Source organism: Gambusia affinis, linkage group LG11, assembly GCF_019740435.1.
Source record: "Gambusia affinis linkage group LG11, SWU_Gaff_1.0, whole genome shotgun sequence".
Taxonomy (NCBI): domain Eukaryota; kingdom Metazoa; phylum Chordata; class Actinopteri; order Cyprinodontiformes; family Poeciliidae; genus Gambusia; species Gambusia affinis.
This window is the reverse complement of record NC_057878.1, coordinates 2,848,697-2,876,286: the sequence shown is the minus strand read 5'-3', so window position 1 is coordinate 2,876,286 and position 27,590 is coordinate 2,848,697. Positions and strand designations below refer to the sequence as shown.

General features: G+C 37.9%; 1 protein-coding gene across 2 annotated transcripts in view; it reads left to right on the top strand.

Annotated features, from left to right (window-relative positions):
- Positions 1–27,590, top strand: part of kcnh3 (potassium voltage-gated channel, subfamily H (eag-related), member 3) — a 154,811-nt gene that overhangs the window by 106,131 nt on the left and 21,090 nt on the right. For both annotated transcript variants that reach the window (XM_044131139.1, XM_044131140.1), the window contains exons 4-10: positions 4,982–5,121; positions 10,462–10,708; positions 15,166–15,323; positions 15,725–15,926; positions 22,433–22,777; positions 24,763–24,962; positions 27,278–27,527. In XM_044131139.1, coding sequence (XP_043987074.1) covers positions 4,982–5,121; positions 10,462–10,708; positions 15,166–15,323; positions 15,725–15,926; positions 22,433–22,777; positions 24,763–24,962; positions 27,278–27,527 — 1,542 coding nt within the window. The remainder of the gene's footprint in view (positions 1–4,981; positions 5,122–10,461; positions 10,709–15,165; positions 15,324–15,724; positions 15,927–22,432; positions 22,778–24,762; positions 24,963–27,277; positions 27,528–27,590) is intronic.

The window sequence follows — 27,590 nt, the reverse complement described above, 5'->3', positions numbered from 1 at the left end:
CCAAGTGACCAGTCCATCAGAGGAACACGCAAAACAAACAACCCAGTGCTGCTTACACCTTCTCATCTAGGATGGAGTTTTATTAGAAGTTTATTCTTGGAAGAGAAAGACTTGTATTTGATCACCCACCTTTAATCACTGGGCAATTTTCAAATCTTAACCACTGGAAACGTGGGAATTAAATAAATGCAACAAGAGGAAAGTGCTTAGACTTTTTAAGAGCGAATTGGAGACCTTCATAATTTCAAACATCAGTGTTCAGAGTCACACGCTTCATAATTTAAGGACCAGTATTATGTGTTTTCCAGCCACATGGTGCCATTTTATTGCATAATCAAGTCACTGTGTCAACTTCAGTTGTTATAAAAATGCTACCTGTATCAACTATGACGTGGGAGAAATTTTAGAAGAAATTTTACTTCTGGATTTAACGCATTGAAACTGGACCACTGTCTCTTTAAGAAGCTCCAGCTCTTTCTGAAACTCCACCTTCAGGAAGTCAAAACAACATGGCTCCTCTATTAAAGCTTTAACAAAGTTTTTACCAGCATTTCACTGAGAAGTAGCTCCTATAATGAACTCAGCTGATGTTCCACCAGGTGTTTGCTAACTGCTGCTGGCTAGTCTGAAGGAGCTGAGTGGGAGAGTCGTGGGAGAGGGTTGCTCTGTGAGGCAGAAGCTCGGAAACTTGAAATCTCTGAGGCTGAGCTGCGCCTTGAAGGCGGAGCTAACTCCAACCAGCCGAACGGTTGCCATGGGAGATCAAAGGATTTCTCAAACATGCATGCTGGGTGTTTAGTTTTATTCCACTGTCTAATTTAGTTAGTTTTAGACCATTCATAAGAATGGGTCCGCTGGTTTTTATTTAGTGTTAGTTAAATGTTATTTCATTTCAGTTTAGTTTTTATTAGTTGTAGTTTTAGTTTTTTCATACTTTGGTTCATTTTTAGGTGCAGATTTCAAAAAGGTCGAAGGTCAAATATTGTTATTGTGATACTGAACAGAAAATACCATTATCAAAAACAGATTTGATTTGATTGAACAACAACTGACTCTGGTGATTTCTAGCAACTTTTGCTGTGGTCGTTTAGAGGACTAGCGCCACCTGGAGGCAAAAGGAGAACGGAAACGTTCTGACATCTGATGTAAACTGTTTGTGTCGTCAGTTCAGATAAATAGATTCACAAACACAGAAATGGAGAATATTATACCTATAACGTTTTAGTTAATTTTATGAATGCACTTTATTAGCTATAGTTTTCTACGTTTTCATGTATTTCAGTTAATGAAAATGTTTTTTTTTTAAATTTCAGTTTTCATTATTTCATTAGTTTTAGTTAACTATGATGACATAAATGTCATTTTAAACATGCAAAACATGTAAAACGTAAACATCTTCTTTTCTTTTAACAAAATGCTTTATGCATATTCATAATGGTGCATGCATCGTTTTATATCCACCTCATGCCGATGGAAAGGGACCACATGCAACAATCAGACAAGCAGGTGGCTGAAAAGTTGGTGGAAAATATATTTTTAGTCGCTGAACCATAGCCTCACATTGTCCAGGCACTGTCTGATTACAGTTACCATGGTTACCTCTGAAACTTTGTACAAAATCCATTTACCTCTTACATAAAACAATGGCATAAGAGAATGAAGAAATCAAACCAGGGGCTGAGTTGCTGTCTGGAGAAGCTTTTAAACTTTTAAAAAACAGATGAATTAGTTGAAACCGATCTAAAATGCCTTCTTTAGTTCCTTGGACAACTTTGAACCGAGATATTTACCAAGTGTGGGATTTAAATGCATGTTTCTGAGCCTCCGTGTGTTCTGTCATATTTTTTTAATAAACAACGGATGTCGGCCCCCAGCTAATTAACCCCCACCTACACAACGTCCAGCAGAGCTCTGGCTTTTAGGAGATGACTGAGACAATCAAGCTGGGCCAGCTGATGCCACACACACACACACACACACACGCACACACGCACACACACACACACACGCACACAATTAACTGTTCTTGAGCTGCCTCTGCTTAATGACACTTAGGACACACACAGCCTTCAATAGAGAAAATGAAATGCTGGACTTTACGATGTCAGAACATTTTATGTTACAGAAAACATTAACATGTTCAATAACCTTCATGAAAAGTCCTAGATATTTTTATTTTAATGACAAAGAGCAGAAAGTGGTATCTTCTGTTGAGTATTAATTATCCAATCGATGTATACATAATCACAATAATACTCTGACCTTTATGAGTTCTGCAACTACTGCTATACTAATAAAACTAAAAGAAACTCAACTAAAACTAAGCAATATTTTACTAATAATAACTACGGTAACTAAAGTTAGCAAACACTCTCTGAAACCTAATTAAAACTCAGACAAAAAGTTACAACAAAATAAAATTAAACTATAATGGAAAACACAAAACTACTGTAACCCTGAGCTCTCCGCACCGGCACCGATGTATTCATTTATGCAACCGCAACCGAGTACAAAGAACACAGAAATTACCATAATCTTCAGAAGCCTGACATTTATGTTTTATATAATGCTTTTTTATTTATCTAATTTAGTATTCTTGTGACAGACTGATCTGTCCAGGGTGAACCCGCCTCTCGCCTGGAACGTTTGCTGGAGATGGACACCAACACCTGCTGACCCCAGTAGGGACAAGGGAGTTAGAAAATGGATGGATGGATTATTTAGTATTCTAATTTTGTATACAAGGGGATTTTGTATACACTTGTATTATTTTTATGCCTTAATCAGCAAAATTACAAGAAACAAAGGCTTGAAATATCTCCGTCTTTCTGTGATGAATCTATATGAGTTTCCCTTTCTGAAATAAGTGAGGCTACAATAAGTAACTTTTTAACAACATTCGGTCTCTTCAGATGTACTCATATGAAGATGCTTTCTCCACCTTCATGGAAAAGAAACGAATTTGAAGCTAAGGACAAATAGTAAGGAACATTTCTCAGAACCCACACTGTGGAAAAACAACCACAAAACCTAAAGGAGAACAAAAGGAGCATGAAATCTTGTCCTGTTTGGAATTTGACAGGGTTTGTTAATGGAAGCTGGCAAAAAATATTGGATTGTTAATTTAAAAAAATAATGAAAAGGGAACAAGTGGGAAATCTATTGTAACATTGCTTTTGTCATCAGAACTGAAATTGTTTCCCCCTTTAATTACTTACTGTGAGAAAATTCCAATTCATCTTCCAAAACCAAGATTTTCTTACAGCGCTTGTCAGATTCTTCTGTTTGCCTTTGCTCTGCACCTTCCACTCAAAATATGTGTCTAAAATTCATCTCTTTAGCCACAGACAGATTTGTTCTTTCTTCAAAATATTTGCCAAGAACATTCTCCTCATCTCAACATATGGACGTTTAAAACATCTGGTTCAGATCTGTTCAAACAGGTGCAGGTCTTTCCCTGAATATGTTCGTCTTGTGTTGTGATCACATCTGTTAAAAAGTATTAAGTCAAGTTCACGTTACAGTTTGTGGCGCGACACCTGCTATCTTAAAAATATTTTGGGGAAAATGCGAAAATTCAGCGATGCTGAAGAAAAACTTTATCAGAACTGGTGAAGCTAAATAAAAAATAAAAACTCCCTTGTGTTTGCAATACAAACCAAAGAGAGTTTTTTATTTTTGGGAATTATTTTTTTAAAATAATTCCTAATTTTATTCAGTTTTTTTATTGTTTTAAAAGTCCCTATATTAGGTTAAGTCAAAAAATGCTTTAAATCTGACTTCTTTGGGCGTGCTGTAGTGGTGTAGGGGATAGCGCGACCCACATTTGGAGACCTTAAGTCCTCAATGTGGCCGTCGCAGGTTCGATTCCCGGACCCGTCGACATTCACCACATTTCTTTCTCCTTCCCTGTCAGCCTACTTTCAAATAAGGGACAAAAGACCCCCTGGAGGAGAAAAAAGAAAATCTTACTTCTTTATTAAAAATATTTACACCTTATTGAATTGCCCTGAATTATTTTTACCAATTATTTTTAAGTTGTATTTTCCAGTTGCACTGCTAAAACCTGGCTATATTTTAGGTTGTTTGTTTGTGTTGAGGTTTTTCTGGTTCTTGTTCAGTTCCGTTGGTTTTCATGTATGTGTTATGAATACAAAATCATTTCAAGTTGATTGTATTTATTACTTCAAATTTAAATAAAAATTTTCAAAAAACTTTGTAACATTTAAAGACTGTGTATATAAACTGGACTGTCTGTAAAATACCGTCCACTGTACTATACAGCTACAGACACCCCTGCTTTCTTTCTAAAATGCTCAGGATCTCTCCTGGACGTTGTGAACAAATTTCATTTACTTGTAGAGAATGAATTGATTTGGTTACATGGGTGGGTACTTTCCAAGAAAGATAGCATATTATGGGCAGGGGAACATCTCAAATAGGAAATGAAATAAACAAGAAGATATCTTCTGCCCGGGTGATGACCTAATGTACCCATTATGAGAATAAGCCCCCCTTTTTAATCCATTTGTGTGCTTTTGTTTCGTTTTCCTGCATGGAGACCTTTGTTCACATGAAAGAAAAGATGACATGAATGAGGTTTTGTGGGCTGTTTGTCATTAGTATTGATTCTATTCTGTGGACACAGATAGGAAGCCTGTTTGAATTGTACACTGACAACAGCTCCAGTCAATAAAGAGGCAGAACACAGGTCAATATCAGGTAAGCTATTACCACAAAAGAAGTACGCGAACAACAGACCAGGTGGTTTCACTGACGCTGCATCATTGTTACGGTTGACAGTCACTGAGTCAAACGGCATTATCTGTCAGTCACTAAAATATCACTGTCAAAACGTCAATCCCAGGTCAGAAACAGACAGTCTGTTTAAAAACAAAATCAACATGCACAGGATCAGACAGACACTGACTGAAATTCTCTCTTTGAATTGAAAACCAGCATGTCTCCATCTCATCCCCAGATGAGGAGACGGGTCTGCAGGTGCATCAGGTAACTCGCCCTCCAGGCTTCAACGCCAACCGGCGCCGCAGCAGAGCCGTGCTCTATCAGCTGTCAGGACACCTGCAGAAACAAGACAAGAGCAAGCTCAAGATCAACAATGTGAGTTTCCCAGCGACGGCGTGGATGAATCTCTGCTGCTTTGTTGTGAGGGAAAGAATCTAAAGCTGGGTGGAAACCAATCAAAAAGACAAACACGCTCTCCTGCAGTTAGAAAACTTTTTGACCTCAATCCAAAATATTTTCTAGAAGTTGGGGAGACTTGGGTAAAATGAGGCATTGTTTATATTTTGGATGAAGGTAGCCTTAGTTTAGTTTGGTCGCTAACTAACGCTGCCTTCATCTACTGGCTCAACTGACCCCAAAACTACCATTTCAGCTTTATTTGTTCCCACACTGAAAAGTCTACACTTCTATCTTCTACTTGTGACCTTATGTCATAGCTCATACATAGCACAATTGATATATGAAACAAATTTAAATATATCTATTATGATCTAAACACTGTTCTTATTAAGCTTATGATAGACTAAATTCCCTTTGAATAGTAATAAAAGAACATTTTTAAGAAATAAAAGTCAAACAAATTACCCAGGAGGGTCTACTTTCACAAATGTCATTAAATGATGCCTTCCTCCTAACTATTTAGTCACATCATCAATGATTTTTACTGTTTCTTGCAAACAAGGGGTGGCTTCACATACATGTAGTTTACCCTACAACATCATTTTTCTCAATGTGAAAATATATCAGAGTTTTGGCCCTTTTCTTTGTTTTGAAAATTAGAATAATCCAAACATCCTTTGAGGATAGTGGATAAAAATCCCACATGAAGAAAACATTCCTTCATACAGAAACTATCAAGCAATGACTCCACCAGTAGAACAGCACTCAGTTTTCTGTAAGAGTTTTCCAGGACGGAGCTCACAGAGAGAAGAATCTTTTTAAACAATCTCTCTAGGCTGAGACATCAGCAGCTGCGTTTCCATTACAAATGTGAGCAAAACTTTGTCCAAAAAAACAACAACACAATTTTGCGATTACAGTGTTTCCATTAAATAAGAAACAATTCCATTCAAGAGTGAATAAGTTTGTTCGCTCAATAAATCATTTGAAAATATGAAACCCCATCAGCCTCCAACTACTTCCTGTCTTCATCCTCATCTTTTCTGGCAGTAGTAACATCTGGTTGTTGATCATGTGACTTGGGTGATTTGAAAAAAGGCATTTTCATTGTAGTTTTACAAAATGGAAAAATTTTAATTCTGCAAATAAAAAAAATAAAAACCTAATGTTTCCATTAAGCAAATTTAATTTCAAAATGTCAAATTGCCCAATTATACGCTCGATGTAAACGCAGCTATTGTGATTTTTGCTTAAAACGTTCAAGCATGATATATATATAATAAAATGTAATAATAATTTAATAAACTTACAACATCATGATATACTAGTCCACATTCTCATCCTTTGGTTTGTATGACACCCAGTTGGAAAGCATGTAACCAAATAGCCTGAATTGTTTCCATCTAATGGTTGTTATGGAGATAGATAGAAAGAGAGCGGCTCCACTTGCCCCATTGTTCAGACTTACATAAATATTAATAATTACTTGGCGATGACTTCTGCAGCCTCGTCTTCAGCTGGAGTCTCTGTTGCATTATGGATTATGTAGTGTGGTTGGTGTGATTACCACATAACCTACTGGTGGGCCATCATTAATGCTAGAATTATGAAATTATCTCATCGGCCAAACGGTATTGTTTCAAGCTGCATGTGGCTAGCAGCCTTGAGCTTCACATTTCTGATCTAGAGAGCACATTAAATTCAGTCTCTAAATATGTTTTAATTGAATTTGGAACCTGACAGAACAGAAAACAGGTCAAGGACACGACCAGAACCAGGACAAAGTCAGGAAGACACTTAAGAAATTCAAGGACAATCTGCATTTATCTTGCTTATATATGTCTACTATCCTTCAGAGTTGATCAATTTTATCTTTCAAACTATAGAACTAATGTTTGCCAATAAATAATGACTAACTCTACCAGTAATCTGTAATCTTATTTTTCTAAATAAAACAAGAATATTATTTTTCCATTATGTTCATCTCATTAGGCAAGGCTCTCTGTCGTACAGAAGGAAGGGAGTCAGAATCTAGAAATGCATTTTTTATTTGGAGGAAAACATAGAGGAATTGTTAATAACATTGTTATTACCGTGTCCTGTGTAAAAGTTTCCACTGATGAGCTGACATGTTCTCCTCTCCTCACGCACTCGTTAGCCTTTTGTTTCTGCCGAAGTCTAAATCTGGCTCCGTACTCATCAAACAGACAAAAGAAAAGCTTTTTCACTCAGTTTTCATTTGCACTTATATTCTTCACTGAGAATGAAGAAAAGGCAGTTTTCCTCCTTAACATAAAGCTCTTCTTACCCTTAAATTCAACAATGCTCTCTGGGAAATAAGAGCTTCTTTCATAGCAAAGACTTTTCCAGTCTACTCCACCTCTCTAATCACTCACAGGTTTAAGGGAATTAATATTTCCTAATTAAACAATAAGAATCAAATAAACGCTTCGACACCTGAAGAACTGAAGACGTCTAGTAATTAGATTATGTCCTCGTTTCTTCACGTGTGGTATTAGACGCTGGAGGACATCATTAAGTGAGAGATATTAAAATGCTTTTCTTCGAGATTCATTCGTCTCTCAGCCAAATTAAAATCTCTTAAACCTTCAACAACTCTTCATTCCGTCTGAGAGGCAGCAGAAGATAAAATATCCAAACACAAGAAGGCAAAATGAACTCTAGTTTCAGAGCAGAAACTCAGTTTTTTTTTTGTTGTTGTTGTTTTTCTTCTTGCATGAGTTGTCGGTGTGCTCCAGTGCAGCCAGCAGCTCTAACCCCAACAGATGTTCTGAAGGACATGAGCAGTTTTTTCACATCTGGCCGATTCCAGGGGGAAAGAACTTCTTATTTTGCTGACTCGGGTGATAAAGAAAGTGGCAGAACTTTGAGCAGTTTGCTGCTGCTGAGATGTCCACCCTGGTTCTCGTCTTCCTTGGTATTCAGTGGATTTTGTGGTGAACTGTGACTGCAAGTCATTAATCCTTCCTGAGGTGCTTTGATGAAAAAAAAAAAAAAAAAACTTGGCCAAAAATCTCTACTTTGTTCTGAACAAAACACAGAAGAGGTTCTATGGTTTGCTCTGATGCAATTTTTCAAAACAAACTCCGTGCTGCTGCTATGTTTTTCTTTGTTTGGGAGAGAAAATATTTTCTTTAGCACAATAGTGCTAAAACCATATTTGCCGATGCTCTGTGAAATTGTCCTATCAATAACTGTGGAGTCTTAGTGATCTAGAATCTTTCTGCAGTGTATCTGGAGCAGTGGACAGTCAGACCATGCAGTGAGTCTGCTGGGACATTTACGTTTGGGGACAATTGAACCTGTCTGGAAAGTTTTGCTGTTGTTCATAAATATTTCTCTCTTTAGAAGGAATTTTTCTTTAAAATTGTAATGGGAAAACTTGAAAAGTGCTTTTTATTGAAGTTCTCTTTGTAATATCAAAAATCAGAATGTGTTGTGATCTGTGTTTTTCTCTGTGTTTATTTGGAGTTTCTGTGTCTCTGAGTCTCCGTGTTTTCCCGTCTCCCCATGATAGTTCCCAGGTGTGTCTCGTTCCCTGATTACCTCCTGTGTATTTAATGTCACCTGTGTCTCTGCATCTCTGTCGGGACTTTGTTGATCGTTTGTTGCTGTCTGTCGGTTTTTGGTTTTGCTGTCCATTCGTGTACCAGTGCTGCCAGTGTTGAGCCTTAGCCTTCTGCTCAGCTGTGCTGCCTGATTTTGGACTTGTGTTTTTTTCATCATTGAATTACCATCATTCATCTCATCCTGGGTCTACTGCCTGCTGCCTCACCACCTCACACCACATTTCATGACAGAATGTGAATTATTTTTGCAGAGTGTTGCACAGTGGATCCCCCCACTCTGTCTGATAGAGGGTCATGGAGGGATTGGAGGGAGCAATAAAAATAAATACAAAACTTCTTAAGTGAGTTTTTATTGGATGGTGGCAGTGATGCAGCATATCTATGATTTGGCCATGTGCAGTGATGGGATGCTATCATCCTCCAACCACTTCCTGTTGTTGTCTTCTTCATGGTTTGCTCCAGTAGCAACATCCGGTTGTTGATCTGGTGACTGGTGATGAAAAAAAGTGCTTCCATTGCAGTTTTGAGAAGTAAATGCATTTTTATTTGGCTTTTTTTAAAAGCACCAAAACTTTTTTTTTTATCAAAATACAAGACTTTTTTTCTTGTTGTTTTTTTTTTCTTTTTACCAAATGTCAAATTACAATGGAAATGGTGTAATTGTTAATTTGAGTAAATCTGATAATTACTGAAAGAAAACTTGTAGAATTGCTTATATTTGATGCAAAAACAATGTACATATTGATACATTGATCATCATCACAAGATTCCTTCTATAAGTTACAAATGCAGATAAAATGAAAGAAATGGTGAACACAGTTGAACAGAAAACAGCAGCAGAAGACTCCCTGTCTTCGGATAATTTCCATAGACATCATCCAAGGCTAAGGTAACCTTTTTTTACAAAGTGAGGCAGCGCTCCATCAAGACTCCAGCACTTTCTCTGCCTTCACTTAAAGGAGCTTAAACCACAAGGACAGCAAGACGAAACATTTAGCAACTTCAAACTTTTTAAACCCTGGACATACTTTGATCCCGGTATCTTCTGCAGCCTCTCAGTCGGAGTAATTCAAACTGCTATAACCTGCAAATGTAGTTTCAAAGTCAAAAAATATATAGCATAACAATAACATGCAGCCCAGATCTGAAAGGTTTTAGAAAGTGTCATTGTAAAATATTAGGCTGAACAAACACTTGATATTTAAATTAAATCAAGACAAATCATAAGCATGCAGTCTTAATAATAATAAAAAAGATTGTGTTTTGTATAATTCCCACTATTCTAGAGTTTTTGAGACGTGCTTTGACTTTTACAAACTTTTTTGCAAATATAAGAGAGCCGCATGCTATTTTTATCTTGTTTTTGTTTGGTTTGTTTTTTTGTTTTTTTTTTTTGTTTTGTTTTTTCAGAAGATATGAAAATCAGATGGGGTTTCAGTTTCTATTTGTATGGAAATGCTGAAAGTTGGAAGTAGTTTGAAGATACCAGCCGAGGCCTTTTCCCAAAGTATTTGACCTAATTTGTTCTGTGCTTTATATAAATTCAGGATTAAATCCAACGGAAATGACTGGGTGAGTTTTTGGCAGCCATATAACAGAAAGAAGATCACTTTCCATTGTTGATCAACTTTTGGAAATAAAACCTGTGAGCAGGAAGTAAAAGGGGAAACTCGAGGCCCTGACGTGATGTTGCCGTTAACAACCGTGTTCCTTTGATCCGATACAGAACATGTTTGGGCAGAAACCTCCGATCCCAGAGTACAAAGTAGCAGCCATCCAGAAGTCCCGCTTCATCCTGCTCCACTACGGCACCTTCAAGGCCGGCTGGGACTGGCTGATTCTGCTGGCGACCTTCTACGTGGCCGTCACCGTTCCCTACAACGTCTGCTTCAGTGGAGGGCGGGACGAAGGCGGCGCCTCGAGAAATCCACCCAGTGTCAGCGACATCCTGGTGGAGATCCTTTTCATTTTAGGTGAGAATCAACTCAATAAAAACAAATAAACTTACATAGATATGACTAGATCATTTTTAAGAGGTCAATAACAAATGAAATGAACAACTCGCTCATGTTGTTCTCCTACAGATTTAGTTTGATTTGTCACTTTCAGCAACACGGCAGTTTAAAGCACAGAAATGCAAAGTCATAAAAACATCATACAGTCACCAATGCAGAAACCAGAAACAGACGTCACATTTTGTCATCGAAATGATCAACTACACATCAAATATATTGGTCAATGTTTCAGTGAAGATGTGGTAACATGATTTTCCAAGCCGTCATTAAACGCACAACGAGCGAATAGATGAACTTTGACAGCCGTGGGTCTGATCACAGAGGGGTGAGCAGCAAATAGCCAGAGCCAAAAGTCACAAGACTTTACTGAGTTTACTTCCAAACAAACTGTGTGTCGAGTAATGCTAAAGCTAAATGATGATTAGTTCATCTATGCCAGCATATCACATTAAGGCCAATAACAAGAATACTAATGTTATATTTTAATTACCCTTTGCTAGTTAGTTAATGCCAGGAATAAACCCAATCCTCTTTCATTTCTGTACAGGAGTTGTGCTCTTTGTTGCTTTCCTCAGATTTAAAAGGAATCTTTGTTGCCACAACAGAAAGAGCAAAAAGTCAATGAGGAGACGTTGGAGCAGAGTCCAGCAGCAGGACGATGTTTCAGGGTTTGGTCGGGTAAAGAGGGATCAGGACTTTCTGAGAAAAAGAGATCTGCTGTCAGGAGAAACCAGGCAGCTATCTTTTCAGTGTTTCTATAGATAGTTCAGAATAAATCATTCTCATTCCAATGTGATCAATAATATAAAGCAATATTGTCAAAAAGTATAAAACAGTAAATCCAACTGTACTGAAAATTTCCACAGTTAAAAGGTTAACAACAAATGAAATGAACACAAGGAGCAAACATGATCTGATTTAAGGTGGAATAAGGGTTAAGAAAGTTTAGAAAAGTTTGAGTTTACACTTTAGTTTTTATACTTTCCTCTGCCTGCATAGTTCCAGGAATTTTCTTCCAGCGTTGGTGTAGTGAGCAGTAAAAGGAAGCAATGTGAACCGTTCGATCGTATCTGATATGAAACCGGTTGGCAGAACGTTGTTGGTCGTTGTGTTAGCCTCCTGCCGGTTGGAGGTCAGCCAATAATCCTCCATCTACAAAACCTGTAAAGCTTTTTAATGATGCACGATGCAGTAAGAGGATATGAGCCATTTACATCAGGCCATTACTTCTCACTGCCGACTCTTTTTCCAAGAAACCAGCATGCCTCTTTGTTCCTGTCGGTCTAACTGTGAGTGTGAGATCTCTTCAGCGCACAATTAGTTTTATTGGAATGTTCACCATTGGATTTATGGAAACCAACTGTGGTGAGATGTGTAACTCCTGTCAATCAATATCCCATTCGTTGGGACAAATAGGCCAAGACTGCTGATCAATACTTTGAGTTCAAGTTTAAGTTGTTCCATCAGGTTTATTCATGCTTTTAATAAAGACACTTAAGGGTTGTAAAAGTGAGCAGGTAGCTCACTTTTACTGAGCATAAACTTCCTGTTTATGCTCAGTAAACAGAGTTGCACTTTGAAGGATAATGAGCAGTTGAAATTTGAATAGCAAAATATGAACAGAGGTGTGTTATTATTACCTCGGTATGGTAACATGTTTCTACTAAATGATCTGAAGCTGATATGTTCTTGAACTCTCGCTTCTGTATATTGTTCTTTTAGTTAACATTAATTTTGATCAAAGAAAACATCTGGAAAAACTGACAAGCTTCTCTCTTTCTTAGTTCCAGTGGACTCATGCTTCATCTGAAGTGCGGAAATCGGCTCGTTATCTGAGTTTCCATTAACTCTGATGGTCTTAGGAAAATGTCACAGTCTGACAGCGGGGCTGCGATTTTACAAAAAAAAAAACTTCACGCGCAGGGTCAGTACGACCCTGCTGGACTGCACACAGAGTGAAAAGGCTTGTGAGTTTCTGAGTGACCCTCGTCTCTTAAGAGTGGGAGGGTGATAAAATTGGGCAAATTGAAATTATGTAAATAAATTTCCTTAATGGAAACGTGGTAATTTTGAAAAGATCCACGCTTTTCAATAAAAAGCTTTTGAGTTGGAAGGAGGTGGTTTTTCAGCCGTATCAGAATAGATCTAATTAGCAAAACTGCAATGGAAACACTTTTTTTTGCATCACGCGAGTCACACGTTCTGATGTTACTACAGGAGGAGTCATGTTCTGATGACTTCCTGAATTCATCACCATTCTATCTAGAGGAGTGGTCATATCAATGATACTAATAATAATGCATAAAATAAAAAGATTTAATGAAATATTTATGGTGGTGTTTGTTCGTATCTCAAGTCACATTCACTCGACACGTAACTTACAATAAATTCAAAATAGTGCACCGAATCCTTACTTTAAAAGCGCTTTGAGGATGTCTATTCAACCTGAATCTGAACTCATATAAATCACTAAAAGCTAAAACGTGGCAGATATGTTGCTGAAGAGTAAAAGTACACACTGCACCCAAATTGCTCCAACACCCTCTGGCCTTCATCCTAATGAGGGCTTGCTTGTTTACTGATGCTGGCGTTTGGGCATTGCTCAACAGAAGTACCGAAAAAGTTTCAAATAAATAAAAGTTTGTGTAAAAACAGAACATAAACGTTGGGGGGGGTTTTTTCCCTTTGCTTTAACAAATGGAAACCCACAACATAGTGTGGATACAAATTGCCATTAGCATGTGCATATCTCTAAACTAAAGCTGAGTCTACACTAAAGGCTTCATTATGTAACTTAGATATGCTGAACAAAATCACAGCAGTGATGTTTTTCCTGCCTGTCTGTCTTCTGAGATATCAGCCAACAGACTCAGTGCAGAAACTACAACATTCCTGTCCAGCTGCTGATGAATAAAAGCTACTCGTACCTAAAAGAAGAAAGATGGAATAGTTTTAGCTGAATGGAAATACAACCACCATACTCATAAAGTTTTGGGCAGCAGTGTTGTTCCGGTTTGTCTTTTACACGAATACTTCTAGATTCTATTCAGCTATGATAAAAATAAAGAAATATAAATATTCTGAGATTATGTTCACAGCTTCAACTTGAACTATTTTTCAGTCATTCATGAAGTCATTCACCAATGAGCATATGAGTTATGTAATCACGTGATATTTATTACCATGTAGTAACATGTTTGTTATGATGAAGGAAAGTGAGGCTGAATGTGACGTATTCAGACTGTTTGTCACACAGAAGCACCTTTTAAAGCAGCATGTTATTGATTTTTGTCTGGCATGCAGACAAATAAAATCTTCACTTACGCAAATAAAAATAGCATTTGATGTTTTTTCTTATTATTATTTAAAGAAGCATGACAGAATACATGAAACTCCAGCTTCTCAGCTGCAAAGTTACTGGCCAAAAATTGGCTAATTAGACGAGCAAGAAAATTAGTTTTCATGGTTATCACATGAGCCTCTGGTTTTATTTTGTCAGATTAAACACCATTAATGTCAGGTTTAAAACGTTGGGAGTATGTATTAAGTTCACTCCAGAATGAGTTGTGTTCCCTGTAAACCTCATCATGTGAGATCTTAAAAGAAAGAGCTACTGGTGTTCTTTTGGATACTCTCATATACAGCGCTAATCTGATTTGTTTCTTTAACCCTTTAAGTCCTGAATGGGGCGCTGGAGTTCCAGCCAAATTTGCAGTACTGTAATTCTGCCACATTTTGCACTATTTGAAAAACTCTCACAGTTTCTGAAAGGGGAGATGTTGCGCTTTCCAGCCAATATTGGGTTATTACTGTAATTTCACTCCCCGCCGTAGCAGGGAGTGAAATTAATCTGAGGAGTAATATTTTAGTTGATGGTAAATTGCGAATACAACTTGCCAGTGTTGAGAAAGGAGATATATTTACTACCTGTTGCTCGTTGTTATCTCGTCGTGTGTAAAAGTGAAACCACCTGGAGAAGAGTCACTGTTCAACTTCACAATCATCCAGAATTTTATTCAAACAATCAAATACATAAAATCATATCAACTGCTTATCATAATCATCAGGAGCCAAAGCCACAAAGAAGAAATTAATTACCTTAGAAAAATACGAAGCCGCGCCTTCGGAGACACTGTGTGTAGCAGTTAAGACAGTTTCACCCCAGTGATCTGACCAGCTGTTCTAACTCAATTACTTTTATACCAAGGCATGTTTCTATTGTCTGATGCGTTCTAATCTACAGTTTAGAGGTAAATATATATTTACTCACAGGACAGTTAAAGAACTGCGTTTCACTTAAAATAAGCAAAAATATTTAGTCGGAGATTTTAAATTTAGGACATAAAAGGTTAGCAGAACATTGTTAGCATGTATCTGTTTTTTTAACAGCATGTTGTTGTTGTTGTTGTCCTCAGACATCATGTTGAACTTTCGTACGACCTTTGTGAGCACGTCGGGTCAGGTGGTCTACGACGCCCGCTCCATCTGTGTCCACTACGTCACCACCTGGCTCTTTGTTGACCTTGTTGCTGCCCTGCCCTTTGACCTGCTTTACGCTTTCAATGTCACTGTGGTGAGTTCACTTGTGTAACCTAAACCTCTACAAATATTATTATTTATTTTTACAAAAGACAGTCTCTTGACTATTATTTAATGTACACAGTCCCATTTTCTCAAATGACTGGATCATCCTTTCTTTCATATTGCTGTTGCACACAAACACATTTCCTCTCTAATTAGTTTCGCTCACCTGCAAAGAATTCTAAAAGGTAAAGAACCGAGGGCTAAATTAGTTCAGCTAAATGCTAACTGACTCATTGTTCAGTTTTATTAGAAGCTGAAAAACATCGGATTCTCCATCAATCAATCCATCCAGCTGATATATAAATGAAATAGTTGTCATTGCTCTGTTTTAGAACACTTGTTTGTTTTTCAGACTGACCTTTTGACCTCTTGTTGTGCCCCTGTGTGCAGAACTTCAGGGTCCACCTGCTGAAGACTGTCCGGCTGCTGCGGCTGCTGCGGCTCCTGCAGAAGCTGGAGCGCTACTCGCAGTACAGCGCCGTGGTTCTGACTCTGCTCATGTCCATGTTTGCCTTGCTGGCCCACTGGATGGCCTGTGTCTGGTACTACATCGGTCGCAAGGAGATCGAAAGCTTGGGCTCCTCGGACATCGGTGAGCGGGCCCTTTTACTATCCATGCATGTTTGTTCTTCAGTTCTAACTTACATACAGTTCACTGTCAATTTTATCTTTTGGATGTATTTTATTAGAATTGTATGCACATGGCCAATGCTAAACCACATTCTGAGGGGGGAAGAAAAATGAGACATGCTTTTCACACATTTTACAAATTTAAAGGGGCAGTGTTATGTATTTTTCAGGTACATAGTGGCATTTTATAGCACAATCAAGTAACTATGTTACCTTGAGCTGATACAAAAGAGGTGGCATATATGAAATTTGGCTTAAAAGAAATTTGACTTTGTAATTTTACGCCTTGAAATTGGGCCTCTGTCTCTTTAAGAAACTCCTGATCTTTCTGAAACTCCCCCTGCAGGAAGTCATCACAACATGGCTCCTGTATTAACCCTTTAACAACATTTTTACCAGCATTTCACTGAGTAGTAGCTCTTATAATGAGCTCAACTGATGCACAGTTTCACCAGGTGTTTGCTAATTGCTGCTGGCTAGTCTGAAGGAGCTGGATGGAGGCATCATGAGTCAGGAGAGGCTCTGAGAGGCGGAAGCTTGGAAACTCAGAGGAGTTTTGTCCTGGAAGGCGGTGCAAGGTCCAACCAGGCACTTTGCACAGTTGGTTGCCAGAGAGACTAAAGGATTTCTCAAACATGAAAGAATAAAGGCAACCCTCCACATATGTTTTTGATGAAGGAGTAACATTATCACATGATGAAGCTTTAAAAGAAGTTGATTTGGCTGCTGAAATATTGAAAGCTTAATGATGAATGCACCATAAAACTTCTTTCCTGTGCGGCTACAAACTTAAGCTGCTTTGACTGAACACAGTTAGCAGAACTGCTGTAGACTGCATGGCAGCAAATTAATTGAACATTTCTGGAAAATGCAGAATAGATAACTGTGACATAGAGGACAAATTATATATAAATATTTATAACATGGGAAGCATTTGAATTGCTTGATGAGTCAACTGGGGGTTTGATTTAATAAGAAGTTAATTATTCCTATTCCAACTGAACATTACAATTTTATTTTTATGTTGATGTTTATTCCTATTTTTACTTTCTTATCTTATTTTACTCTGCTGACATTTGTTGCTTACATGTTCACAATATAAATTTCATCATCATCGTCAAAGCGAGAGCCTCAGCTGTACGTTTTAACATCCAGTGTTGTGTTTGAAAAACTGCCTCAAGATCAAATCTGATGAAACTGTTTATGTGCTACAACCTTGAACAGCCCTAACTGAACAGACCCATAATCATTTATCATTTTTTCATAAAATTGGCCAAATACAGGATACGATGTGATAATTAGCATGAAAAACACATTGACCGGTAACACTGGTATTTTTCTTTGTCAGTTTTATTATAATCACTCAAATAATATGTGGGCAATATTCCTTTTCATCACTCATCATTTATCATTGCTGTTCATCCATTTGTTCTCAAAAGGAAAAAAAAAACTGTTTTATAATTGCACTTCTAATCTCGATCACGTTGAAAGAATGTTAAAGATCTATTCTCTTCTATGGTAAAATCCTGATTTTACATATATATATATATATAAAGTCTGATCAAAACTTTGCTCACATAAATTAAATGAATCTTGACTTATCTTGGCTGTGTTTGCTTGTGTAATTATAAAAACCAAATCAAACAATAAAACCAGAGAAGGCACAGCGTCTGAATGTTTTTCCATGAACCTCCTTCCACACACTCCTCCTCTCTGTTGTTCCTGTGTGGACCAATCACTGTCGATTTAGTCAGAAGATCCGATTTCTCCAAACCAAATTAGAATAAAAACCTGACCTTATTCAGGAACTATGTTCAGCGGTGCAACATAGTCATAATTCAGTTGAAACAATGTAGATAACTTCCAAAAAATATTTTTCCTAACCCAGTGTTATTGACATTGGCTGACATGAAAGACTTACATCTTCTACGTTTTACAGTTATATCGTCCAGCCCTACTTTCTTTAATTTTGGTTTTTGGTGTTTGAAAAGGCAGTTGTGGAAAAAAACTCCCTTAACATTTTTAGTCTTTTTTTTTTTCCTTTGCCTGCAAAGCATTTCATATCCTTTGTTACTTTTTATTTGGTGTTTTTTGTCCTCCTTCCATTAGCATTGTTTTCAGTTCAGTCTGTTTTGCATTCCTCCCTAAAGTCCTGCTCATGTTTGCTTCTCAGCTACATTCGACTTGCTTTAAAGACAAATCAAGAATCTGTGGTTCAAACTTTATAATTCCACAAGCGTGTCTCAGTGGAGAACGTGAAGTCCTGCAGGCGGTGTGAAACCCTGACTCACAGTCTGATGAACATGTACAGACACACAGACAGGGAGTTTCCAAGGGCGAAAGGAGCAAACTTGAATCCTTTTGACTGTGACCTCAGGCGACACTCAAGCTTTCTGTTTCTCTTTTATATTTAGCAGCGACACGAAGAACACGGAAGACGCTGAAAATGAGTTTGTTCTCTGATCTGTGGACTGCGGCGCGCCGTGTTTTCCTTTTCTTCTCTGATTTCAGCGCATCCCGTCGTATCGTCCTCTCTCAGTCTCCCATCTCATCCATTCGCACCGTCCGATCTGTCATTGTCCTTTCAGTGAAGCGGTGGCGCGCCGCAGCTCTGCGGTCGGTTCATGTCAGCAGAGCCTCAATTGACCATTCAGAAAGGCCGAGGTAATCCAGGGGACAACAAAGAGCAGCCTGCGGCCTGACCTTTCCCTGCCACCAGCTGAGATTCACAATGGAGGACTGATATCAGAGCAAGAATACGCTGGACTGTTCAGTCTGTCAGTCACTGGACAGCATTCTGCTGCTGCTGTCTTCTCATCAATAATTTACAGACTGCAGAGCCGTAGCGTGTGGTTAAGAGTTCACCCAGCCAGTGGAGAAGCAATACATCCTGTGTGATACAGGAGACACATCTTGGGATGTGGATTTTGTCCCTTTCAAATACAGATTGAAGTGGCAGGAAGGGTTGGTGCACAGAAATATGAAGGAACTGATTTGACTTTCATCCGCAGGTGGTCACAAGTCATTTTTATTCCAAGTCTCCAATATTTGTCTTCAACTCAGAGTCGAATCTCACACCCTCGAAAAACTGAAAGAAACATTTTCTCCTCAAGTCTGTAACACTTAGGCGACCTCTAACCCAGCCATGTCAAAATACTCAACAAATCAATTAATCGCATGATAAATTGTTTTTCTCTTTTTCTACCAAAAAAATGGATGATGGAAGTCTTCAGTTTCGTGTTTTAGTCTTGACCGGCCATTATTTTTGAAGGATACCTTTGTTTACAGAGACTACATGATTCATTTTATTTGTTGTTTCTGTTTTGTTTATTTATTTGGGGTATTTAAAATGTTTTCCAGTTCCAGTGGTAAGTTCATCAAAATTGAACGTTTATTGATCTGTAAGAATGTGTTATTGCTCGAAAATGGTCTCAAAACAACAATATTATTGTTTATCGCAATAATTTCTTGGACAAATTATTGTCCAGCAAAATTTGTTATGATGACAGGCCTGGTCTGACCCGACATCACTGCATTTTCTAATATTAGTGCCTCATCAAAAACATACCTTAAATGTTGTTTTGATTCTTTCATGCAAGTTTGAGAACCTTTGTTCTAAATTGTAAATGGACCACATATCTAATTAAGCACTCACTTCATCAACTGAAAACAGCAGCATTAGCTCACTTCAGCAGAGAGCTACATGTCGACAATAACAGGAAAGTGCCACAAAAAGCCAGACTGCACTGGATGAGAAACATGGAGCCCATTTTTATCGTACCTCTAAAAAGGCTGAGAGCTAGACTTAGAAAAAAATCTGGCAACCAGTGAGCGCACGGTGTATATAGACAGCACATAATTAGATACAAGGTGATAATTAACTGAGCAAAAATGTAGTGGAAAGACTGGTTGTAAGCTCATCTGACAGAGGTGTAAAAAAGACAGTGTGTTAAATCCCAACAGGACCTGAGCCAACAGAACATGTTGGACCTGAAAGCAATATGTGGAAATTCATATTGGAAGAGCAAAGCACTGAACAGATTTCAGTACACAGACAGCTGAAAGAGAAAGTTTACTCCACCTAACTAGAGGGACAGGAGACATCAGCACCATGGACAGAGGCAGAACCAACACAGGACCAAACACAGAGCTTTGAAAACAGCTTCAATTTTTACAACTTTATTTCCCTCGTTTATAGAGTTATAAACACATACTACTTCAACAAGAAGTAATATCCAGTCAGTTAGTATCTACTGTGCATGATTCTTTTTTTATTATTGATAATATTTAGATTTTTGTTGTTGTTGTTGTTGTTCTTTGCTTGAAAACCAATAATAATAATAATAAAGAAATCTCAGGATGACAGAGTAATATAATGTAGTGGAGGAAAAAGAAAAGCTTTCCACAAGATCAGATCATGTTTGTCTCTGAACAGCTGAGTGTTCAGAGACAAACAGTATTAATAAAATGTGACCAAAAAAATTATTTGATATGTTATTATTGTTATTATTAGTAGTATTATTTGATTTGCTTTGACTTTTGTAAGCCACTCATTCAGAGAGTTAGATCTACAAATCTGTTACTTTACATGGGGAGAGTATTTTAGCAATCAATTATTTCACGTCAAATATTGTTCTTTCAATATTTTTCAATCAGAATCAGAATATACTTTATTAATCCCAAAAGTAAAATAGCAGTTTTTCAGAGTTTGCTTAGTAATTTTATTGATTGTGATTGATTTATAATCACAATCAATAAGCGTAAAACGCCCATATGAATGCTTTTTTTTTTAGGCCCTGTTAATAAATGAACAGGTTTTGTGCAGCTGTCGGGCTGATAACCTGATCAGTGATCTGAAAGTCACATACTGATACTGTCCTCTATTAAAATCAGCAATCAGTTTTGGGTTTTCCCCTTGTAATCCACATCTGCTCACACTTTGGTGAAACAAACATCCAGACAGGCCCGTGTGTTCAGAGCTTGGCAGAGGTTAAGTTGCACTAATGACGATGTAATCAAGAAACTACTCAGGTGTTAAATCCTCCGATGTCGACGGTTTAGCAGCTCTGGTGGGGATCCGCTCGCCGCTCCGCTGTCACTTCTGCTTATTGATGCTGGCGGGCGAACAAAAGCTCACTCCCTGGAGGTTTGGATGCCGGGGATCAATAAATAGACTCATCCATATTGCATTGTGTGATTCTTATCAGAACATCCCTCTACTGCGTTCTGCTGCTGCTGTCACAGACTCCGCTGGGTTTTATTACAGCCTTCATTTACTCTCTAATGACAGCGTTTTCCTTCTTCCTTTTGTTCCTGTGCACTGAGGACATCTGATGACTTTATCTAAATGTTTTGCGTGTTTCATATTGCTCATCCTGGACGCGTTTTCTAGCACTGTTCTTACAGCCTTCTGATCTACGCATAACTTTAGTCACATTTTGTTATCCTACAACCACAAACTTTATTTATTTACTCAATTTATAGAAATTTATAGGGGCAGTGTTAAGTAAAATGTATCATTATTAATTTTTTCTCTACCTTTACATCATGTTATAATGTTATCCACTCATCAAAAACATACCTGGAGTGTTGCTTTGATCTTTCGTGCATGTTTAAGAAGTCCTTTAATCTCCATGGCAACCATTCAGCTGCTCAAAACGCCTGTTTGGATGTAGTCCCGCCTTTTATGAAAAATTTGAGAAAATGACGTATCCTTCCATTTCAGAGTTATGCACTACTTTTTGTGCGTCTGTCACATAAAATCCCAGTAAAATATATTCAATATTTTAGTAATGGAGCAAAAATCGCTCCAGAGTTATGAATACCTGCACAAAATAAAGAGTTAAAGAGAGAACATGTCCTCATTAAGTTGAAATAAATGTTTTTTTTTATGCCACTGAATTCAGGTTGAAGTTGAATTTAACTTGCAACTAATATTTTTTTCAAAGGTGGCTTTTCATTGTAGAGTAGAAAGAACTGAAAATACTTCATCTTTTTTCATGGAAAAGACTCAGAAATGAATCCAAGTCTTTTATCATGGTGTGCACTTCAAAAACACAAAATTTTACCAAGTGTTTTTGTTCTCATTTGTAGTGTAAATGTCTTAATGCACTTGAAATAAGACAATATTTACTTGCAAGTAACTTATCAGTGAGATATAAGAGCTTGTTTTAAGCCGATATTTTTTTAATATTGATTTAAAGTACTAGAACCACTGGCAGATTATTTCACTTATGAGAAAAATGTCTTGTTTTAAGTGAAATAATCTGCTAGTGCAACTTGTACTTTTTTATCAATATTAAGGAATTATTAACTTAAACCAAACTCATTTCTTGCTGAAAAGTTACTTTAAGATAGTTTTTTGATTATTTCAAGTGTATTGAGGTATTTCCACTAGAAATGAGACAAATATACTTGGTAAGATTTTGTGTTTTTGCAGTGTGTATATTTTGCCTTTTCTCCTCACAGGTTGGCTCTATGAATTGGCAAAGCGCCTGGGGACCCCGTACTTCATGTCCCCTCTGACCACACAGACCCCACCCGCAGTGAGCAGCCTCCCAGCCAACAGCACCCAGTGGAACGCGTCGGGGTCAGAGGTCGCGGGGCAGGGCACCTGGAACTCGAGCCAAGACTATGGGAACATTTCAGGTTCGGGGGGCCTGAAGATGCTGGGCGGGGGCCCGTCGACCCGGAGCAGCTACGTGACGGCCCTGTACTTTGCTCTGAGCAGCCTGACCAGCGTTGGCTTCGGGAATGTTTCTGCCAACACCGACTCAGAGAAGATCTTCTCCATCTGCACCATGCTTATAGGAGGTACACTGCAAAAACTCGCCTTTCAAAAAAATGTTCCAAAATAAGCTATACATTACTTAAAATGAGAAAACTTATCGGCCAACAGAACAAGAAAATGAGGCTTGTCAAGACTTTCTGAAACAAGTAAAAGTATCTCACCTCAATGAAGCCACAATTGCCTTAAAAATAGAGTATTTTCACTTAAAACATGCCCATTTTTTCTTATATAAATGGAATATATGAGACTTTCTTTCTGCATAGTTAGAAATATATTCTTTAATTACAAAAATACTACTGACATCATATCAATTGGCCCTGTTGCTTTTCTCGAAGCCAATAAAGTTTTACTAAGATCTACAGTTACTTATCTTGATACAAATGCTGCATAGTTTTGCATATTTTAATTAAAGCTCAAGCAAAAACTCAATAATGTATCCTATCAGTACTAGAACAAGAAAATTACAACCTGCACTGCAAAAACACAAAATCTTGCCAAGTATTTTTGTTCCTTAATACACTATTAATGCTTAATACTTGAAATAAGATAAAACTCACTTAAAAGTAACTGTTCATCAAGAAAGGAGGCTGTTTAATTTAGTAATTCCTTTTTCCCCTTAGTGGAATAATCTACAAGTGGAAATAATACTTTTTTTTTAATCAATATTAAAGGATTTTTGACTCTTATAGTTTACATGCAATTAAATGTTATCTTATTTAAAGTGTACTAAAATATTTACACACGAAACCAGATAAAAATTACTTGGTAAGATTTGATGTTTTTGCAGGTTTATTTAAGTTGATGCTAGGGAAATAAGCTCAATTGTACTTTTTGGTGTTATTCATTCCATTTAAGTGGGTGCATAGCAGTTGTCAGGTCGAACATTCAAGTCACATACAGTCCAATTATAATACAAAACATTCAGATTCAGCTATAATATGCCAGAGGGTCAAAATAGTAGCAGGTTACAGCATGTCATGGTTAAAATAATCTGATAAATTTCACTCGGTAACATACTGGATTTTAGACAGAAATGTGAACTTATCCTAAGCCCTGTTCAGCATGGAGGAATCAGAGTAACTGTATCAAATCATGATCACTTGTCAAAACAAGCTGCAGCTTCATTAGCCCGTCTGAATCTACGTGGCGAGCTGCTGCCCACAGGCGCTCTGTGCTGCAACCAAGAGACGCTTTAAAGTCAGAGTTTGCCTAAATGTGCCACAGGTTGATCTGCCTGAGGGGACAGTCTCTAGTCTGTCAGTGAACTGTGGATGTCCTGCGATCTGACGCTGATTCTGCCACTTTTTAGCTCGCTTAACTTTTTCTCTGCTGCTGATTGGCTGTGGGTCGGTTCACAGCAAAGCTCAAAGCAAGGGACCACTGAGAAAGTTTCACTACAATATCAAGAACCATCAGAATAGTACTGTGGCGTATCAGGGCTGTGGTAGATAGGTCAAAAAACATGAGTACATTTCCTCCAAAAAACTGCAATACTTTGAGAGTGAGATGAGAAATCGTCTAGAAATACAAGGAAATTAGTGAGTTTCAAAAGTCAGCCTTTTTTTTTTAACTCAGACCTTTCCAAGTTTTTTTCTTAAAGGTTTCTAAGATTAACCTGAAAATTTCCGAGTTTTTTCCAAGCAAAATTTTCCACATTTTATACTCAGAAATGTCCTTGTTATTGTAAGACAATTTCTGAGATGAATCCAAAAGTGTGAGTTTTTTGGCAGAAATGTACACCTCTTTTTTCCGAGCTACAATGGCCCTGGTAAGCCATTGTAGAATAGAAAGGGAGGTGTGGAGCTTTAAAATAGCTTTTTCTGTCTGCACAATGCAAAAGATTTATTGCATTTCAGAGTTATTTTTTAATCATAATCTAGACATTCTAAATTCTCCAGGTTTGTGGAGACCTTTGAGTCTGTGAGACCTTTGAAACTGTGGTCCTTCCAAACATTGTCCCTCGTCTTAACCAGACGAAGTTAACGAGAAAGCTTACCTCTGCCCACAGCATTGATGCACGCTGTGGTGTTTGGTAACGTGACCGCCATCATCCAGAGGATGTACTCCCGCCGCTCGCTGTACCACACCCGCACCAAGGACCTGAAGGACTTCATCAGGGTGCACCGGCTGCCCAAAGCCTTGGAACAACGCATGCTGGAGTGTTTCCAGACCACCTGGTCGGTTAACAACGGGATAGACGTCAATGAGGTACATTTAACACCTGGCACGCTACTCTGCTCACATTAAAGGAAACATATGTGTCAGTGGCTGCATTTCCATTACAGATGTGCACAAAATGTTGTCTACATTCTGCTAATGCCAAAAAAACATAATATTTCTATTGTAGTGTTTTCATTCAATAAGAAACGCAATTAAAATCACACTAATACGTTTGTTGGTGCAATAAGTCATTAAAAAGCATGTGGCACCGTCATCCTCCTACCACTTCCTGTCGACTTCTTTGTAGTTTCTGCCAGTAGTAACATCCGGTTGTTGATCATGTGACTTGTGTGATGCAAAAATAAAAATTTCCATCGCAGTTTCATGAAGTAAATAAATTTCGATATGGTTGAAAAACCACCTCATCCTAGTTAAAAAAAAAAAAAAAAAAATGTTTTACTAAAAAACGTGAGGTTTTTAAAAAACTGCTTGTTTCCATTGAGCAAATTTATTTTTCTAATTCCAATTTGAGCAAATTTGTGGTAAATGGAAACTCAGTGGGTGTTATGGGATTATAGCAACATGTCTGAGATGTTTCAGTAAAAATAGTACCAAAAACCCTTTATATAGACCTCTTCAGCAGATGTCCACAATATTTCGAATCACAATCATTGCAATATCTGTGTGCCTTTTTCAAATTCAAATTAAAAAATACTTTAGTGATCCCAAAGGGAAATCCAATGTTGTGGTAGTTGATATTAATTCAAATTCCTCAAAGAAATATTATAGATGATGATTTGCAATCATTAAGGCCTTCTTCAAAGTACAGTGGATCCATGAGATTCACGGGAGCTAGTGACCACAACCACATGCGAAAAGCTAAAATCACCAAATACTCAAGATACTCTATAAAAGACTTACATTGTCTATTTTAATAATTCAAACACCAAATATATAGAAAACGTCTTAGCACTGGAGAAGACACTAACGTTTGAAAGACTCAAAGTAAAACTCCAGGCATGTTTTTGTTGGGGGGATGACAGTATAACATGGTGTAAAACTCAAAAAAGTTGATTTTTCATAATACGATAAGCCCTTAAAGACAAGCACTCACAAAACTGTTAGGGGAAAAAAAGTGCCCAACTTCCATCTACAAATTAGCTAAATATTATGAGAAATCATTCCTTTAATTACCTCATCTGTTCTGTTCAGTTCACTTTATTGTTATTGCACCTAGTTATATTGAAAGTCAATGTCAGGGTACATAAATCGCAATGCAGAAGTAACTGCATGTAATTTGAATTAGTTTAATTCCTCCCGTTCAAATATGTTCTGCTAATTAGGTTGGCTCAGGGAGGTAAAACACCAAGACACTGATGGAAACCTTTCCAAAAATGTGTGACCAATCCCAGCTTTAGACTTGCATGCTTTGTGAGATAAGAGTTGGACCTTAAAAATTTGGGGAATCCTGGGAATTGAACCCATGACCTTCTTGCTGCAAGGCAACAGTGCTACCATTTGCTCCACTGTCCATCCCCATAACAAAACATAAGAATCAATAAAGGAACTTTTATCTTTTGTATTAATGTCCAACACATAAACCTCAGTCTGTCCACATACCGACAGCCCCAACGAGCAGCATCTGGGGAAACTTTCCCATAAGTCAAGGACAAAGTCATGCTGAATTAGAGATCAAGAAAGGGCCATCCACCAAAACCCACAGACTCAGCAGGAAAGGCATTAATCAGAGAAGCAACAGAGATAACTCCACTGGTAGCTGCTCTGTGCAGATAGGAGGATGTGTCTACTGGCGCTCTGTGAGCTTTACCTGGGCCAGACCTGGGCACCAAGGCAAGAAAATAGCTGCTGCTTTTAGAAATAATAAGGTAGGACATCTGAAATGTATTCAAATTTATATTGGATACTGCTTAAGTATGTGGTTGGAGAAGCTAAAATTGAATATATACCTTTTTAAGTAGAAATACTTTCTCTTAACACATCAGTTCTATTTAGACGCAGCGAGTGTTTTGGGATCTTAGCAATATGTCTGAGACTTTTCAGTAAAAATAAACCCTTTCAGTAGAATGCGTCAACGGTTTATACAATTAATCAATTAATCATCAGAATAACTGATTAATCGTTTACTGCAGTAAATCATTTTAAGGGTTTCTTTTTTTCAATTCTTCATCATTTTTTACTGTCTTTTCTCCTGTCTTAATATTAAAGAAGTTTTTTTAGAAGTTTTTTTAAACTAAACTGAGTTAGCTCAGTTTAGTTAACTGGGCTAACTCAGTTAGCTAAAACCCTCTGGTGATGTTTTTAGACAGTGCAGCTGTTAAATGTGAGCTGTTCCGCCTCCCCAGCTGCTGAAGGACTTCCCTGACGAGCTGCGGGCCGACATCGCCATGCACCTGAACAAGGAGTTGCTGCAGCTGCCACTGTTCGAGTCGGCCAGCAGGGGATGCCTGCGCTCCCTCTCCCTCATCATCAAGACCTCCTTCTGCGCCCCGGGGGAGTTCCTCATCCGGCAGGGCGACGCCCTGCAGGCCATCTACTTCGTCTGCTCAGGGTCCATGGAGGTGCTGAAGGACAACACTGTGCTGGCTATACTGGGTGAGTCTGTGAAAAGGGTTGCCGCTAGATGGAGGACCTCATATTCTGTCACATATGTGCGTG